The following is a 20,713-nucleotide window of genomic DNA, read 5'->3' as shown; positions in this document are numbered from 1 at the left end:
GGGTATACGGATATATATGTATATGTATAGCTGATTCACTTTGGTATACAGCAGAAACTAACACACCATTATAAAGCGATTATACTTCAATAAACATGTTAAAAAAAAAAGAGAGGGAAGAATCAGGGTGGTGGAATAGCAGAACATGGAACTCACCTCTTCCCACAAATATACCAAGAATACATCTACAGGGACTTCCTTGGTGGTGCAGTGGTTAAGAATCTGCCTGACAACGCAAGGGACATGTGTTTGATCCCTAGTCCGGGAAGATGCCACATGCCGCGGAGCAACTAAGCCTGTGAGCCACAACTACTGAGCCCACGTGCCACAACTACGGAAGCCCATGTGCCCTAGAGCCCATGCTCTGTATCAAAAGAAGCCACCACAATGGGAAGCCTGCGCACCACAACAAAGAGTAGCCCCTGCTCACTGCAACTAGAGAAAGCCTGCGTGCAGCAACGAAGACCCAACACAGCCAAAATAAATAAAATTAATTTTATAAATAAATAAATAAATGAAAAGTTAAAAAAATAAAAATAAAAAGGAAGTGGTACGGGACCCACGCCCTTGGGAAGGAGCTGAAGAACAGAAGTTCCCATACTCTGGGAAGTCCCATCCCCAGCAGGGAGATTAGCTGGGGCAGAAAAGGAGCTTCAGAGGCTCAGAGGAGAGCACAACAACCAGTCTGTGGCAGGCAGAACAGAGAGAGACCCACATGGTAGGTCTGTGCCACCGCCCTGGGAGCCTCAGCATGAGAAGCTCGTCTGCTGGTATGGGGGTGGGGGGAGGGTGCTGGAATGCGGGGTTTAGAGAACAGATTCGGCGGGAGGACTGCAGCTGGCTTCATGGAGACAGCCTGAAGGGGCTGGAGCAGGGAGCGCAGCAGTAGTAGCGCTTTCAGAAGAAGCCGGGGCCGCCACAGAACCAAAGCACCAATGTTAAGTGGCCAAGGGAGGGGTGGGGCCGCCCCTGCGGCCTCCTTCCCCAGGCCCTGGCCACTGCCTGGGCAGGCTTGTGTGCCCCGGCCACCTCAGCATCCCCAGGAGCAACGCCAGTGGGGTGCCCACATGCAGAGGTGTGGTTGAAACCACAGCTGAGCCCCAGGGGCTGTGCGACGCACGAGCAGAGCTGAAATCTCTCCCAGCAGCTGTGTGAACCACGGATTTAGACCTCTGCTGCCAACTTTGTAAATCCAGTGCCTGTGGAACAACCAAACGGACCACAGGTGCTCCCGCGGCTGGGATGGGTCTGGCTTTAGCAGCTGTGGGCTTTGTGGACCAGTATATGTGGGGGCTGGGCCCGGCCAGGGTCTGAGCTGCCTCCACAGCTCCCACAGCAGGTCCAGGTGCACACCTACTGCAGTCCTGGGACCTGACTTCAGCGGATCTGCGCTGCTGGCTGTGCAAAAACAACGCCGGAGAGATACCAGGGCCTGCTGCTTGTGTACCCACGGTTGAGGTGGGGCCGGGGGCCACCCCAACAACACTGTACTCTGTGAACCCGCACAATGGGTGAAAGGTGACACGGCAGAGGGTACTCACAGATGAACAGCTCCAGCGGAGGAATACCCAGTGGCTTCGCTCCCAGCGGGAGCCCTCCAATCACACCTACCTCACACTGCAGATCAGAAATGCAGCTCAGAAACAGATCTGGGGGCTTCCACTCCAACAGCTAGGGAGCAGACCCTGCCCGACAGGACAGTGACAACCAGAGAGCAAAGAGGAGGCCTCACTCAATATCCAGTGCAGGCTCTGGTCACACCACCAGTCACACCTCCTATCAAGGGGATAACGGCCGGCATACACTGAGGAAAGAGATGGCAGACATCCATACTGAAAACAGCCCTCGCACCCAAAATGATTAAACCCACACAGGCTACACAGGGACGATACCACATAAAAACAGCCCTCCAAGACAACAGTAAATAATTGTTTCTCCTAAACTCATACAGCAAAAGCAATACGACTACAGTGAACAAGCAGAGGAACTACTCCCAACTGAGAGATGGAGAGAATTCCCCTGAGAGCACAGACAATGCAGCAGACCTCTTCAGTCCATAGACACCAAGTTCAAAAAGGAGATAAGGAAAATACTGAAGGAACCAAGAAAGGCTGTCGACAGAAATGCAGGTTACTATAAAAAGGAACTAAAAACTGTAAGGAGGAGACGAGAAAAATTAGAGAATTCATTAGAAGAGATGAAAGCTGAACTAAGGCTATGAACAGCAGAATGAATAATGCAGAAGAACACATAAGTGCTCTGGAAGATAGAATAATGGAAATCACCCAGTAAGAAGAGCAGACAGAAACCCCCACGAAAAACAATGAAGGAACTATAAGAGACCTGTGGGATAATACAGAGTGCCAATCTATGCGTAACAGCGATCCTAGAAAGAGAAGAAAGAGAAAAGAGGAATGAAAATTTATTTGAAGAAATTATGGCTGAAAAATTCCCAAACCTTAAGAAGGAAACAGATACAGGAAGCACAGGCGGTGGCAAAGAAGATAAACCCAAACAGACCTACACCAAGATATGTTATAATTAAAATGGCAAAAGTTAAAGAGAGAATTCTAAAGGCAGCAAGAGAAAAACAAAGTTAATTACAAGGGAACCCCAATAAGGCTATCAGCTGATTTCTCTACAGAAGTGTTACAGGCCAGAAGGGAGAGGCAAGCTACATTCAAAATCCTGAAAGGGAAAAATCTGCAAACTAAGACACTACCCAGCAAAGTTATCATTTAGAATAGAAGGAGGGATAAAGAATTTCTCAGACAAGCAAAAACTAAAAGAATACAGCAATACTAAACCTATACTAAAGGAAATATTGAAAGGTCTTCCCTAATAGAAAAGTAAGACTCTATAGGAAAGAGGAGGACCTTCAAGATGGCGGAGGAGTAAGAAGTGAACATCACCTTCCTCCCGATAAATACATCAAAAATACATCTACATGTGGAACAACTCCTACAGAACACCTACTGAATGCTGGCAGAAGACCTCAGACTTCCCCCAAAACAAGAAACTCCCCACGCACCTGGGTAGGGCAAAAGAAAAAAGAAAAAACAGAGGCAAAAGAATAGGGACAGGACTTGCACCTCCGGGAGGAAGCTGTGAAGGAGGAAAAGTTCCCACACACTAGGAAGCCCCTGCACTGGTGGAGATGGGGTGGGGGTGACGGGGGGAAGCTTCGGAGCCACGGAGGAGAGCGCAGCAACAGGGGTGCAGAGGGCAAAGCGGAGAGATTCCTGCACAGAGGATTGGTGCCGACCAGCATTCACAAGCCTGAGAGGCTTGTCTGCTCACCTGCCGGGGCAGGTGGGGGCATCAGATCCCAGGGAGAGGACTGGGGTTGGCTGCGTAAACACAGCCTGAAGGGGGCTAGCATGCCACAGCTAACCAGGAGGGAGTCCGAGAAAAAGTCTGGACCTGCCTAAGAGTCAAGAGACCATTGTTTCTGGGTGTGCGGGAAGAGAGGATTCAGAGCACCGCCTAAATGAGCTCCAGAGACGGGCATGAGCCGCGGCTATCAGCATGGACACCAGAGAAGGGCATGAGCCGCGGCTATCAGCATGGACCCCAGAGACGGGCATGAGACGCTAAGGCTGTTACTGCCGCCACCAAGAATCCTGTGTGCCCGCACAGGTCACTGTCCACACCTCCCCTCCCAGGGGCCTGTGCAGCCCATCACTGCCAGGGTCCCGTGATCCAGGGACAACTTCCCTGGGAGAACACACGGTGCGCCTCAGGCTGCTGCAATGTCATGCTGGCCTCTGCCACTGCAGGCTCGCCCCGCATCCGTACCCCTCCCTCCCCCCGGCCTGAGTGAGCCAGAGCCCCCTGATCAGCTGCTCCTTTAACCCCCTCCTGTCTGGGCAAAGAACAGATGCCAGAGAGCACCCTACATGCAGAAGCAGGACCAAATCCACAGCTGAACCCCAGGAGCTGTGAGAACAAAGGAGAGAAGGAAATTTCTCCGTGCAGCCTCAGGAGCAGCAGATTAAATCCCCACAATCAACTTGAGATACCCTGCATCTGTGGAGTACCTGAAAAGACAATGAATCATCCCAAAATTGAGGCGGTGGACTTTGGGAGCAACTGTAGACTTGGGGTTTGTTGTATGCAACTGACCACTTTCTGATTTTTATATTTATCTTAGTATAGTTTTTAGCGATTATTATAATTGGTGGACTTGTTTATTGGTTTGGTTGCTCTCTTTTTTATTACTTTTAATTTTTTTTAATTTTATTAATATTTTTTATTTTCATAACTTTACATTATCTTTTTTATTTATTTATCTTTCTTTTTTATCCCCCTTTTCTTCTGAGCTGTGTGGCTGACGGGGTCTTGGTGCTCCGGCCGGGTGTCAGGCCTGAGCCTCTGAGATGGGAGAGCCGAGTTCAGGACACTGGTCCACAGGAGGCCTCCCGGCCCCACGTAATATCAATCAGCGAGAGCTCTCCCAGAGATCTCCAGCTCAACACCAACACCCAGCTTCACTCAACGACCAGCAAGCTCCAGTGCTGGACACCCCATGCCAAACAACTAGCAAGATAGGAACACAACCCCACCCATTAGCAGAGAGGCTGCCTAAAATCATAGTAAGTTCACAGACACCCCAAAACACACCACCAGACGTGGTCCTGCTCACCAGAAAGACAAGATCCAGCCTCATCCACCAGAACACAGGCACCAGTCCCCTCCACCAGGAAGCCTACACAACCCACTGAACCAACCTTACCCACTGGGGGCAGACACCAAAAACAACAGGAACTACAAACCTGCAGCCTGCGAAAAGGAGACCCCAATCACATTAAGTTAAGCAAAATGAGAAGACAGAGAAACACACAGCAGATGAAGGAGCAAGGTAAAAACCCACCAGAACAAATGAAGAGAAAATAAATAGGCAGGCTACCTGAAAAAGAATTCAGAGTAATGATAGTAAAGATGATCCAAAATCTTGTAAACAGAATGGAGAAAATACAAGGACCTAGAAGAACTAAAGAGCAAACAAACAATGATGAACAACACAATAAATGAAATTAAAAATTCTCTACAAGGAATCAATAGCAGAATAACTGAGGCAGAAAAACAGATAAGTGACCTGGAGGATAAAATAGTGGAAGTAAGTATCACAGAGCAGAATAAAGAAAAAAGAACGAAAAGAATTGAGGACAGTCTATGTCTCAGAGACCTCTGGGACAACACTAAACTCACCAACATTTGAATTATAGAGGTCCCAGAAGAAGGAGAGAAAAAGAAAAGGACTGAGAAAATATTTGAAGAGATTATAGTGAAAACTTCCCTAATACGGGAAAGGAAAGAGTCAAGTCCAGGAAGCGCAGAGTCCCATATAGGATAAATCCAAGGAGAAACGTGCCAAGACACATATTAACCAAACTATCAAAAATTAAATACAAAGAAAAAACATTAAAAACAGCAAGGGAAAAGCAACAAATAACATACAAGGGAATCCCCATAGGGTTAACAGGTGACCTTTCAGCAGAAACTCTGCAAGTCAGAAGGGAGTGGCAGGAAATATTTAAAGTGATGAAAAAGGGCCTCCCTGGTGGCACAGTGGTGAAGAATCCGCCTGCCAATGCAGGGGACCCGGGTTCAAGCCCTGGTCTGGGAAGATCCCACATGCCGCGGAGCAACTAAGCCCGTGAAAGACAACTACTGAGCCTGCGCTCTAGAGCCCATGCTCCGCAGCAAGAGAAGCCACCGCAATGAGAAGCCCACGCACCACAATGAAGAGTAGCCCCTGCTCGCTGCAAATAGAGAAAGCCCGTGAGCAGCAACAAAGACCCAACGCAGCCAAAAATAAAAATAAATATATTTAAAGTGATGAAAGGGAAAAACCTACAACCAAGATTACTCTACCTGGCAAGGATCTCATTCAGATTCGACAGAGAAATTAAAACCTTTACAGACAAGCAAAAGCTAAGAGAATTCAGCACCACCAAACCAGCTTTACAACAAAAGCTAAATGAACTTCTCTAGGCAGGAAACACAAGAGAAAGAAAAGACCTACAACAACATACCCAAAACAACTAAGAAAATGGTAATAGGAACATACATGTCGATAACTACCTTAAATGTAAATGGATTAAATGCTCCAAACAAAAGACACAGACTGGCTGAATGGATACAGGAATAAGACCCGTATATATATACTGTCTACAAGAGACCCACTTCAGACCTAGGGGCACATACAGACTGAAAGTGAGGGGATGGAAAAAGATATGCCATGGAAATGGAAATCAAAAGACAGCTGGAGGAGCAATTCTCAATTCAGACAAAATAGACTTTAAAATAAAAACTATTACAAGAGACAAAGACGGACACTACATAACATCAAGGGATCAATCCAAAAAGAAGATATAACAATTGTAAATATTTATGCACCCAACATAGGAGCACCTCAATAAATAAGGCAAATGCAAACAGCCATAAAAGGGGAAATTGTCAGTAACACAATAATAGTAAGGGACTTTAATACCCCACTTTCAACAATGGACAGGGCTTCCCTTGTGGCGCAGTGGTTGAGAGTCCGCCTGCTGATGCAGGGGACACGGGTTCGTGTCCTGGTCTGGGAAGATCCCACATGCTGCGGAGCGGCTGGGCCCGTGAGCCATGGCCACTGAGCCTGCGCATCCGGAGCCTGTGCTCCGTAACGGGAGAGGCCACAGCAATGAGAGGCCCGCATACCGCAAAAAAAAAAAAAAAAAAAAAACAACAATGGACAGATCATCCTAAATGAAAATAAATAAGGAAACACAAGCTTTAAATGACACATTAAACAAGATGGACTTAACTGACATTTATAGGACATTCCATCCAAAAACAACAGAATATACTTCTCAACTGCTCATGGAACATTCTCCAGGATAGATGATATCTTGGGTCACATATCAAGCCTTGGTAAATTTAAGAAAACTGAAATCGTATCAAGTATCTTTTCCGATCACAACGCTATGAGACTAGATATCAATTACAGGAAAAAAAACTGTAAAAAAATACAAACACACAGAGGCTAAACAATACACTACTAGATAACAAAGAGATCACTGAAGAAATCAAAGAGGAAATCAAAAAATACCTAGAAACAAATGATAATGAAAACACAATGACCCAAAACCTATGGGATGCAGCAAAAGCAGTTCTAAGAGGGAAGTTTAGAGCAATACAATCCTACCTCAAGAAACAAAAAAAGTCTCAAATAAACAACCTAATGTTACACCTAAAGCAATTAGAGAAAAAAGAACCAAAAAAACCTAAAGTTATCAGAAGGAAAGAAATCATAAAGATCAGATCAGAAATAAATGAAGAAGAAATGAAGGAAACAGTAGCAAAGATCAATAAAACTAAAAGCTGGTTCAAGAAGAAAAACAAAATTGATAAACCATTAACTAGCCAGACTCCTCAAGAAAAAAGGGAGAAGACTCAAATCAACAGAATTAGAAATGAGAAAGCATAAGTATCAACTGACACTAGAAATAGAGGATCATGAGAGATTACTACAAGCAACTGTATGCCAATAAAATGGACAACCTAGAAGAAATGGACAAATTCTTAGAAAAGCACAACCTTCCAAGACTGAACCAGGAAGAAATAGAAAATATAAATAGACCAATCACAAGCACTGAAATTGAAACTGTGATTAAAAATCTTCCAACAAACAAAAGCCCAGGACCAGATGGCTTCACAGGCGAATTCTATCAAGCATTTAGAGAAGAGCTAACACCTATCCTTCTCAAACTCTTCCAAAATACAGCAGAGGGAGGAACACTCCCAAACTCATTCTACGAGGCCACCATCACCCTGATACCAAAACCAGACAAAGATGTCACAAAAAAAGAAAACTACAGGCCAATATCACTGATGAACATAGATGCAAAAATCCTCAACAAAATACTAGCAAACAGAATCCAACAGCACATTAAAAGGATCATACACCATGATCAAGCGGGGTTTATTCCAGGAATGAAAGGATTCTTCAATATATGCAAATCAATCAATGTGATATACCATATTAACAAACTGAAGGATAAAAACCGTATGATCATCTCAATAGATGCAGAAAAAGCTTTTATCAACACTGATTTATGATAAAACCCCTCCAGAAAGTAGGCATAGAGAGAACATACCTCAACATAATAAAGGCCATCTATGACAAACCCACAGCCAACATCTTCCTCAATGGTGAAAAACTGAAACCATTTCCACTAAGATCAGGAACAAGACAAGGTTGCCCACTCTCACCACTATTATTCAACATAGTTATGGAAGTTTTAGCCACAGCAATCAGAGAAGAAAAAGAAATAAAAGGAATCCAAATCGGAAAAGAAGTAAAACTGTCACTGTTTACAGATGACATGACACTACACATAGAGAATCCTAACAATGCTACCAGAAAACTACTAAAGCTAATCAATGAATTTGGTAAAGTAGCAGGATACAAAATTAATGCACAGAAATCTCTTGCATTCCTATACACTAATGATGAAAAATCTGAGAGAGAAATTAAGGAGACACTCCCATTTACCTTTGCAACAAAAACAATAAAATACCTAGGAGTAAACCTACCTAAAGAGACAAAAGACCTGTATGCAGAAAACTATAAGGCACTGATGAAAGAAATTAAAGAGGATACAAACAGATGGAGAGATATACCATGCTCTTGGATTGGAAGAATCAACACTGTGAAAACGACTATACTACCCAAAGCAATCTACAGAGTCAATGCAATCCCTATCAAACTACCACTGGCATTTTTCACAGAACTAGAACAAAAAATTTCACAATTTGCATGGAAACACAAAAGACCCCAAAGAGCCAAAGCAATCTTGAGAAAGAAAAATGGAGCTGGAGGAATCAGGCTCCCTGACTTCAGACTATACTACAAAGCTACAGTAATCAAGACAGTATGGTACTGGCACAAAAACAGAAATACAGATCAATGGAACAGGATAGCAAGCACAGAAATAAACCCACACACATACTGTCACCTTATCTTTGATAAAGGAGGCAAGAATATACAATGGAGAAAAGACAGCCTCTTCAATAAGTGGTGCAGGGAAAACAGGATAGTTACATGTAACAGAATGAAATTAGAACACTCCCTAACACCATCCACAAAAATAAACTCAAAATGGATTAAAGACTTAAATGTAAGGCCAGACCCTATAAAACTCTTAGAGGAAAACATAGGGAGAACACTCTGTGACATAAATCACGGCAAAATCCTTTTTACCCACCTCCTAGAGAAAGGGAAATAAAAACAAAAATAAACAAATGGGACCTAATGAAACTTAAAAGCTTTTGCACAGCAAAGGAAACCATAAAAAAAGATGAAAAGACAACCCTCAGAATGGGAGAAAATATTTGCAAATGAAGCAACTGACAAAGGATTAATCTCCAAAATATACAAGCAGCTCATGCAGCTCAATATCAAAAAAACAATCCAATCCAAAAATGGGCAGAAGACCTAAATAGACATTTCTCCAAAGAAGAGATACAGATTGCCAACAAACACATGAAAGGATGCTCAACATCACTAATCATTAGAGAAATGCAAATCAAAACTACAAGGAGGTATCTCCTCCTACCAGTCAGAATAGCCATCATCAAAAAATCCACAAACAATAAATGCTGGAGAGGGTGTGGAGAAAAGGGAACCCTCTTGCACTGTTGGTGGGAATGTAAATTGATACAGCCACTGTTGAGAACAGTATGGAGGTTCCTTGAAAAACTAAAAATAGAACTACCATATGACCCAGCAATCCCACTACTGGGCATATACCCTGAGAAAACCATAATTCAGAAAGAGTCATGCACCACAGCATTCATTGCAGCACTATATACAATAGCCAGGACACGGAAGCAACTTAAGTGTCCATCGACAGATGAATGGATAAAGAAGATGTGGCATATGTATAGAACGTAATATTACTCAGCCATAAAAAGAAACAAAATTGAGTTATTTGTAGCGAGATGGATGGACCTAGAGTCTTTCATACAGAGTGAAGTAAGTCAGAAAGAGAAAAACAAATATCATATGCTAACACATATATATGGAAACTAAAAAAAAATGGTTCTGAAGAACCTAGGGACAGGACTGGAATTAAGATGCAGACATAGAGAATGGACTTGAGGACAAGGGGAGAGGGAAGGGTAAGCTGGGGCAAAATGAGAGAGTGGCATGTACATATATACCGTACCAAATGTAAAACAGATAGTGGGAAGCAGCCGCATAGCACAGGAAGATCAGCTCAGTGCTTTGTGACCACCTAGAGGGGTGGGATAGGGAGGGTGGGATGGAGAAGCAAGAGGGAGGGGATATGGGGATATATGTATATGTATAGCTGATTCACTTTGTTATACAGCAGAAACTAACACAACATTGTATAGCAACTATACTCCAATAAAGATATTAAAAAAAACCCAAACACACACAGACACACACACAAAAGAATATACAGGAAAGAGAAAATCACAGTTGTAAAGTAAATCACTTAACTAAGCCAGTAATCACTTAAGTAAAATTAAAAAATAAAATCAAAACATTTGTCAGAGAATGATAACCACAATGAACAGCAAAAGGATGAACATGAAGATGCAAAAGAGGACGTCAAAATCATAAAATGTGGGGGAGGAGAGTACAAAAATGTAGACTTTTTTTCTCTAGAGTATGTTTAGGTCTATATGACTACCAGTGTAAAGCAAGTAGATATAGGAAGTGGTTAACATACTTGAAAAACAGGGCAACCACAAATCAAAAACACAGCTGATTCGCAAAAACCAAAAAGAAGAGAATATAATTAAGCATAATACAAAAGAAAATCATCAAACCACAAAAGGAAAAACAAAACAAAAAGGGACAAAAAAGAAATATAAAATCAATGGGAAAACAAGGTTTAAAATGGCAAAATACATATTTATCAATAATTACCTTAAATGTCAGTGAACTAGAAAGTCAGCAGAAGGAAGGCGATAATAAAGATCAGGAAAAGAGAGGAAATAAAATAGGGATTAAAAATAAAATAGAAAAAAAATCAATAAAACCAAGAGCTGCTTCTTTGAAAGGGTAAACAAGAATGACAAACCTTGGGAATTCCCCAGTGGACCAGTAGTTAGGACTGTACACTTTCACTGCCGAGGGCATGGGTTCAATCCCTGGTCAGGGAACTAAGGTTCCACAAGCTGTGTGGCGTGGCCAAGAAAAAGAAAAGAAAAAAAACAAACAAAAAAAAACACGAAAAAAACCCAGATAAACAAAATAAGAAATTAAAGAGAAGAAATCACAACTGATACCACAGAAATACAAAAAATCGTAAGAGAATACTATGAATAATTATATGGCAACAAATTCAACAACCTAGAAGAAATGGACAACTTTCTAGAAACATACAGGCTACCAAAACTGAATCAAGAAGAAATATATAACTTGACCAGACCAATCACTAGAAATGAAATAGAATCTGTAATCAAAAAACTCCCTACAAAGAAAAGTCCAGGACCAGGTGGCTTCACTGGGGAATTCTATCAAACATACAAAGAAGAACTTATACCGATCCTTCCCAAACTCTTCCAAAAGACTGAAGAGGCAGGAACACTCCCAAAGAGATTCTATGAAGAAACCATCACCCTGATACCAAAACCAGACAAAGACACTACCAAAAAAGAAAATTATAGGCCAATATCTTTGATGAATATAGATGCAAAAATTCCCCCCAAAATATTAGCAAACCAAATCCAACAACACATAAAAAAAGACATATACCACGACCAAGTTGGATTCACCCCAGGGTCAAAAGGATGGTTCGACATACACAAACCAATCAATGTGACACACCACATCAACAAAAGAAATGACAGATGCTCAGTCCCCTTCTGCCACTTGGAATCATATGTTGAAGAGAATAGAGCCACAAGATGGAGGAGCCCTGAATGTTGCTTGAAGGAGCACCACCCCCGGGTTAGAAACACCCATTTTGGCTCTTACATGAACAAGAAATAAACTTACGGTGTTGGAGAAAGAAAAACAAACAAAAACAAAAGAAAGGACAAAAACCACATGATCATCTCAACAGATGGATTTGATAAAATTCAACATCCACTGATGATAAAAACCCTTACAAAAATGGGTATAGAGGGAACATATCTCAACATAATAAAAGCTATTTATGACAAACCCACAGCCAATATAATACTCAATGGTGAAAAGATGAAAGCCTTCCCCCCAAAATCTGGAAAAAGACAAGGATGCCCACGCTCACCACTTCTCCTCAACATAGTATTGGAAGTCCTAGCCACTGCAATCAGACAAGAAAACAAAATAAAAGGTATTCAAATTGGTAGGGAAGAGGTAAAATTGTCATTATACGTAGGTGACATGATACTGTACATACAAAACTGAAAGACTCCACACAAAAACTACTAGAACTGATAAACGAATTAAGCAAGGTAGCAGGATACAAGATTAACATACAGAAAGTGGTTGTATTTCTTTATGTAACAAACAATGTAAACAAACAATGTAAACAAACAATCCCTTTTAAAATTGCACCAGGGGTGGTCTAGTGGTTAGGATTCTGTGCTTTCACTGCTGTGACCTGGGTTCAATCCTCCCGGGTCAGGGAACTGAGATCCCGCAAGCTGTGCAGTGCAGCCAAAAAAATATACATATATGGGCCTCCCTGGTGGCGCAGTGGTTAAGAGTCTGCCTGCCGATGCAGGGGATACGGGTTCGTGCCCCGGTCTGGGAGGATCCCATATGCCGCGGAGCGGCTGGGCCCGTGAGCCATGGCCGCTGGGCCTGCGCATCTGGAGCCTGTGCTCCGCAACGGGAGAGGCCACAACAGTGAGAGGCCCGCATACCGCAAAAAAAAAAAAAAAAAAAAAAACATATATATATATATATATATATATAAAATAAATAAATAAAATAAAATTGCATCAAAAAAAAATAACTTAGGAATAAACCTCACCAAGGAGGTGAAAGACTTACACGCTGAAAACTACAAAACATTAATAAAGGAAATTAAAGATAATTCAAAGAAATGGAAGGATTTCCCATGCTCTTGGACTGGAAGAATACATACTGTTAAAAATGGCAATACTACCCAAAGCAATCTACAGATTTACTGTGATCCCTGTCAAATTACCCATGACATTTTTCACAGAACTAAAATAATCCTAAAATTAATACAGAACCATAAAAGACTCAAAATTGCCAAAGCGATCCTGAGGAAAAAGAACAAAGCAGGAGGCATAACCCTCCCAGACTTCAGACAACACTACAAAGCTACAGTAATCAAAACAGTGTGGTACTGGCACAAAAACAAACATACAGATCAATGGAACAGAATAGAGAACCCAGGAGAAAACTCCACATTACCTACCATCCATTAATCTTCAACAAAGGAGGCAAGAATATAAAATGGGAAAAAGACAGTCTCTTCAGCTAGTGGTGCTGGGAAAGTCAGACAGCCGCCTGTAAATCAATTAAGTTAGAACACAACATGCACAAAAATAAATTCAAAATGGCTTAAGGACTTAAACATAAGATACGACACCATAAAACTCCCAGAAAAGATCACAGGCAAAACATTCTGACATAAATGGTACCAATGTTTTCTTAGGTCAGTCTTTCAAGGCAATAGAAATAAAAACAAAAATAAACAAATGGGACCTAATCAAACTTACAAGCTTTTGCACAGCAAAAGAAACCATAAACAAAATGAAAAGACATCCTATGGACTGGGAGAAAATATTTGCAAATGATGCGACTGACAAGGGCTTAATTTCCAAAATACACAAACAGCTCATACAACTCAACAACAAAAAAAACAAATAACCCAATCGAAAAATGGGCAGAAGACCTAAATAGACGTTTCTCCAAAGAAGACATATAGATGGCCAACAGGCACACAAAAAGATGCTCAACATCTCTAATCATTAGAGAAATCCAAATCAAAACTACAATGAAGTATCACCTCACACCAGTCAGAATGGCCATCATTAAAAAGTCTACAAATAATAAATGCTAGAGAGGTTATGGAGAAAAGGGAACCCTCTTACGCTGTTGGTGGGAATGTAAATCGTTGCAGCCACTAGGAAAAACTGTATGAAGTTTCCTCAGAAAACTAAAAATAGAGCTGCCATATGATCTAGCAATCCCACTCCTGGGCATATATCCAGATAAAACCGTAATTCAAAAGGTACATGCACCCCTATGCTCATAGCAGCACTATTTACAATAGCCAAGACATGGAAACAACCTAAATGTCCATCAACAGATGAATGGATAAAGAAGATGTGGTGTGCGTGTGTGTGTGTACACACACACATACACACACACCCACAATGGATTATTACTCGGCCATGAAAAAGAATGAAATAATGCCATTTGCAGCAACATGGATGGATCTAGAGATGATCACACTAAGTGAAGTAAGTCAGAAAGAGAAAGACAAATACAATATGATATCACATATATGGAAATCTACTGATAAATTATGACACAAATCAACGTATGTACGAAACGAAAATAAGACACAGATATAGAGAACAGACTTGTGGTTGTCAAGGTGGAGGGGAGGAAAGGAGGGAAGGAATAGGAGTTTGGGATTAGCAGAGATAAACTATATATATTATATATAGGATGGATAAACAACAAGCTCATACTGTATCGCAGAGGGAACTATATTCAATATTCTATGACAAACCATAATGGAAAAGAAAAAAGAATACATATATGTATAACTGAGTCACTTTGCTGTACAGAAGAAATTAACACAACATTGTAAATCAACTATACTTCAATAAAATTTTTAAAAAAAGAAAAGAAGAGGGGCAAATTAAAGGAAGAAATTAAAGCCAACGTGGGAATTCTCTGCCAGTCCAGTGGTTAGGACTCTGCACTTTCACTGCTGAAGGTCGGGGCTCGATACCCCTGGTCAGGGAACTAAAATCCTGCAAGCTGAGTGGCGTGGCCAAGGGAAAAAAAAAAAAAAAAGCCAATGTGATTGTGTGTATTTTGGTGCCATTAAGAGAAGTAAGATGAAATACCTGGTTGAGGAGGAAAAGATGATGAATTGGGTTTAAGGTGCCATTTTTACACCCATGTAAAAATGGTCAATATACTTCTAGAAAAGCAGAGCTGAAACCAAAGAGAGACTATGGGACTAAAGATATTCATTATTCACACAGAAGTTACGTTTTAGAAGAGGATGAGGTCACTAAGGAATGTATAAAGAGTGAAACTAGCAAATCAATATTGCGAACCGTAGGAGAATCGTATTTGAGAAATGAAGAGAATCACAGAATGACAGATAACAGATGGCTATGTAAGAATTTTTTTGGTACAATGATATGGTAGTTATGTTTTTTAAGAGTTACAGAAATACAGAAATACTGATGAATGAAATGATATGTCTGAGATTTACTTTAAAATAATCTGAAAGAGGGGTGGGAGTTGTTAGATAACAAAAGATTGGCCAAGTTGTTAACTGATAAAGCAGGGTGAAGGGTACATGGGGGCTCATTTTACTACTCTACTTTTGTATGTGTTTGAACTTTTTCATAATAAATAGCAAATAAACAGAAAGTCAGGGAGATGGGAGAGAAGAACAAAATACAAAATCACAAAAGCCTAGTGAGAAGAGTTTTAGGAAGGAAGAGGTCACAAGTTTCAATTTCCACAGCAAGGTCATGAGTGTTGATGATAATGTTGATAATAAGAAATAAACATTAAAAGTACAGAATACAGAATTTGTAATTTTAGCAAGTTCCTTAAATTTAATTACCTTACATATTTGATAAATGCTAGATTGAATGAGATAATATTCATTCAAGAATATACCAAGCATTATTAAAACAAAACACACACAACAAACACATAAATCTTGAGCTACTATGTTCAAGGGTTACAGTCCAAATTCCTAGGCACGAATCATCTCTGAAAATGCTACAGGGCCAGTGGAAGCATATTTAAGAAACTATAGAATACAAAAGCAAAATTCTCCCAATAAAGGGCCAAGAAACAAACTCTGACTGAGGACTAAAGCACTAGGTTAATCTGATCTATTTCTAATCACTGAAAATGTTAACATAACAGAGTTGATACTTGCCTCCACTTCAGCCATGAATGCCTCTAAGGGATCATCATCGCTGTCAGAATCTACTGGCTTGGAATGGAATTGCTGGCGGGTAGGTGAGTTTTCAGCAGGAATGTAAGGTAAATCAACATTGCTAGAATCTTCTTCCTCATCTTCAAAATATCTGAAAATTAAGATGCATGACTGATAGAGTGAATGTTTAATTTGGGGTCAGGTGAATCTTTCATTTAACACAAATTTTTATTAAAGTATATGTCACAATTAGGAGATTTTGGTCCTTTTGGCTTAGGACCTAATTATTAAATTATCACTTAATACATGCCAAATTCTAATACTGCAAAAAAAAAAAAATCACAGCAGATTCTCCATTTCAATAGTGTCTGTTAAAAATCACATTTCCAGTTCTCTCAAAAGGAATAAGTTTTCTGTACAAATTTAGTATATCATTGTTGAATAGATAGAGCAAATATTAAAGTGTATGCCATGGAAAAAATTACTTTGTATGAAATATTATAAAGCTAGTTTATTCTTCATAATCCTTAAAAAATTTTTTGAGATATATTCATAAGGCTAGAGACTTTCTTCAGAAGTTCTGGGCTGTTTTCTGAGAACCAACAGAAAACTTCTAAAATTAAAAATAAATGTTCAGGAATATAGCCAATATTTTATAATAACTATAAATGGAGTGTAACCTTTAAAATTTGTGCATCACTATGTCGTACACTTGAAACTTATATAACATTGTACATCAACTATACTTAAAAAAAAAAAGTAAAAAAAAAAATGTTCAATCCAAAATCCTCACCATACTATGTATTCAGAAAAGAATTTCAACATCTGGAAAAAGTATCACTTTCCCTCTAACAAATAACCCAGAAAAGAGTATCTATATAGCCATCAACTAAAACAAAACAAAAACATTGTTTAGATCTTACCTCAGAATTAAATGAAACAGTAATACAACCAACTATTAGTTAAAAGAAATCACAACTACAGCCTAAAATTTTATAGCCTTTCAAGTCTTCATTTTAAAAGCTCTAACCACTGTTATGTGCTACACACACACATAAATGCATACGCATTTATACAGTAGTTTCATTTAATGTATCATTTAAAAGTACCTCTGAGCTGGTAAACTGTTCTCTAGAATAATGATCATTTACTTTGCTGAATCTTAAACACTTACTTCTGTATTTAATTGCTAAATAACATACCGACTTTTTAAAATGCTGCTGTGTACTTTAAAAACTCTTATCTTGAGGGTTTTTTTTAACTAAAAAAAAAACATCAAGCAGTGTCACAACCAGGTTGGAAATTATAGCAATACAAGATTTCTTCAGACTTGGCAAAGAGAGAAGTTATAATCTATAAGGAATTAGAGCTCAAACTTTCAAACCCCAGCTGTTTAACAATCACCTTCTTAGACATCAAGTTAAAAAAGGTAACCGGTAAATATGTTTCCTGAGAACTGTGGGCAAAAATCTGAGATTTTCCTACCACTATAAGATATTAAACGTAACAGTTTTAAGGACTTGGGTGTTGAGCCAAACGATGCCTCTGCCAGTTCTGACAACTGCCTGTGTTTCCAAAACAACTTGTATGGTGTAAACCAAAAACTTCAGGGCTTCCCTGGTGGCGCAGTGGTTGAGGGTCCGCCTGCCGATGCAGGGGACACGGGTTCGTGCCCCAGTCCGGGAAGATCCCACATGCCGCGGAGCGGCTGGGCCCGTGAGCCATGGCCGCTGAGCCTGTGCTCCGAAATGGGAGAGGCCACAACAGTGAGAGGCCCGCGTCCGCAAAACAAACAAACAAAATTTCAGTAAAGACCATCAAAGGCCATGTGAATTATTTAAAACTCTTCAGCCACAGTTAGGTTTAAAAGGCCTCAAATCCTTTTTGGAACAAGCAAAAGTGAAGGATCACAAAAGTATACTCCTTACGAATGAGTAAACTTAACAATTTAACTTGTTAGGAACAATGCAATCCAGTGAGATAACCACTTTAACAAGTCATATTATTATTTGAGAAACAAATGGTTTCTTTGCTTCAATTTCTGTTGATGGAATGAATACCTCAAAGCCTAACCTTTGTTAAATTACCAGGTATTACCACTTACGCATTTTCCTCATCAAAGTTGGCCCGTTTAGAACCAATTTTGTAGAAGGAAGGGAGCTGTGGTGGAGCCGACTTTCCAAATCCAGAAGAGCTGGTTGCCCCAAAGGCACTATGGGACTGCTGTGGGAGTTTTGGTTCCTCCTTCTTTCCCGCACTAATAGCGAAACCTCCAAAGCCAAATCCCCTCTTAGTGCCAGGGCCACCTTTATTCCAGTTCATGGTGTCAATGACTGATCTGTTAGGAACAAGAGACACTTACATAAATTTAACTTTATAAACAGCCCACTGATTTTTATGTCAGTTCCAACCTTTGCCTACAATTTTATTTTAAACCTTTGCCTCTCAATTAAAATTTTAACTTCAGTACAGCACAGATTGGCACAACACTATAAATCAACTATATTTCAAGTAAAAAAATTTAACTCTGTACTTCACATATGCAATATGCTAACCTCAATGAAACAGTCACATTTTCTGAAACACTGAATTGTTATTTCTTTTGCTGAGATCTCAATCTGAACACGAATGCAGTATTTAATACATACCCTTCAGAAGGATCTGACTGCTCGTTTAACATCTTATTCAGTTTGCCTGTTGTTAAGGATTACAAAGAAATTTCCTAAGCACCGATCAAACAGGTTTAAAAACACCTTATCTCTTATAAGTCTTGGCTCCAAAAAACCTTTTTTTAATGACACACGTTACCTACGTTTTATAGAATAGCAGAAAACTCAGAACGCGAAAAGGAACAAAATAAAATTACCTGAAATTCCTCTCCCAGATATGCAATTTCGTTGGTATCTTTTGCTTTTTTTCTATGCATATGTGTATACACAAACACACCCCATTTAAAATCAAAACTGAAACCATACTGTACAAATTGTTTTAGTTACTGATTTCTTCACAGTATGATATACATGAACATCTTTAAATGTCAATAAATACATTTCTCCACTTCTGTTTTTTTTAAGTTGTGAAACATATCATATATCTTTGTGCATACTCTTATTTCCTTAGGATCAAGTTTTTTTAATGCAATTGCTTAGCAAAGGGGAATGTGCGTTCTAAGTTTTACATTTACAGAAAAGTGTCCATTATACACTGAGTAATATGAGAAGGGCATAAAACAAGGTGGGTGGTATGATTCAATGTAATTCAATGTAAAAGCATGTCTTACATGTACAGAGATAGCTGGAGGGCTGCTTATCAAAATGTTAATAGCAGTTATTTGATTTTTACTTTTTTCTTTGTATTACAGTTTACCATTAATAAGAAAAGTTTAAATGTTTATAATAGACTCTGAAGCCAATGTGAACAGAGTTCCAAAAACTGCTTTTTACAATGGCATCGTTAAGGGGACCAGGAACAGCAACGACACACTCTACTTTTCTGGTTCTATGCCCCTCCCCCATATATAACCTACAGGTTTTGTTTTAACTGCTATTATACAGCACTTAGTTCAGTCTGTTTAGTATTAAATTTGATTTATGCCATGTCAACCTCTGCTCTTAGTTCCAGGTAGGGACTGTCTTTACCCATTTTGGACTTTGCATAAAAGTTATTCATGGCTAGAATAAGCACTTTATAAGTAATAGTTTACTTACACTTAATTTAGACCATCTCCTGCCTTCTTCAGGAATCCCTTAAGGGGAGTCAACATAATTCTAGTGAGATGAAATTTAGTAAGAGTATTTACAAGCCAGAAAATTTTAGCATCTGATAGTATTATTTAACCAATCTGTGAGCCTGGCTTTCCAAGAGCTGTTCCTAAGCAACAAAAACGACGGATTCTGAATTTTAACCTTTTTCCTAGTGTATATAATGCATAAAAAGAGGCTAGTAATAAATAAGCCATTGAAATCAGAAGGTAGGCAAAGATAGGATGGAAAAAAAACACCCTTGGTAGATTTTAAGAATTACATTAACAGGGACTTCCCTGGTGGCGCAGTGGTTAAGAATCCACCTGCCAATGCAGGGCACACAGGTTCGAGCCCTGGTCCAGGAAGATCCCACATGCCATGGAGCAACTAAGCCTGTGAGCCACAACTACTGAGCCTGCACTCTAGAGCCCACTCGCCACAACTACTGAAGCCCACGCGCCACAACTACTGAAGCCCGTGTGCCTAGAGCCCATGCTCCACAACAAAGAGAAGCCACTGAAATGAGAAGCCCACACACTGCAGCGAAGAGTAGACCCCGCTCGCCGCAACTAGAAAAAGCCCGTGTGCAGCAACGAAGACCCAACGCAGCCAAAAATAAATTTAAAAAAATAAATTTATTTTTTAAAAAAGAATTACATTAACAATTTCCTAGCAGAAATACTTTCAATGATTTATCAAAAGCTTGCTGAGGAAAGTCAGGCAATGCATTGGGTGCTGGGCATTTATAGATGAAAGATACAGTCCCATTCTCAAGGAGTTCACAGTGTAGTTTTAGCCAGCTTAAAAAAAACAAAACAAAACATAATGTGTTCTAATAGA

General features: G+C 40.0%; 1 protein-coding gene across 2 annotated transcripts in view; it reads right to left on the bottom strand.

Annotated features, from left to right (window-relative positions):
- The window catches only part of DDX42 (DEAD-box helicase 42), a 54,780-nt gene that overhangs the window by 25,802 nt on the left and 8,265 nt on the right, over positions 1-20,713 (bottom strand). For both annotated transcript variants that reach the window (XM_060081474.1, XM_060081475.1), the window contains exons 2-3: positions 18,235-18,468; positions 16,131-16,281 (exon numbers count right to left, since the gene is read on the bottom strand). In XM_060081474.1, the coding sequence (XP_059937457.1) occupies positions 16,131-16,281; positions 18,235-18,452 (369 nt within the window). In that variant the 5' untranslated portion in view covers positions 18,453-18,468. The remainder of the gene's footprint in view (positions 1-16,130; positions 16,282-18,234; positions 18,469-20,713) is intronic.

Source organism: Mesoplodon densirostris, chromosome 18 (assembly GCF_025265405.1).
Source record: "Mesoplodon densirostris isolate mMesDen1 chromosome 18, mMesDen1 primary haplotype, whole genome shotgun sequence".
Classification (NCBI taxonomy): domain Eukaryota; kingdom Metazoa; phylum Chordata; class Mammalia; order Artiodactyla; family Ziphiidae; genus Mesoplodon; species Mesoplodon densirostris.
This window is presented reverse-complemented; position numbering and strand designations above follow the sequence as displayed.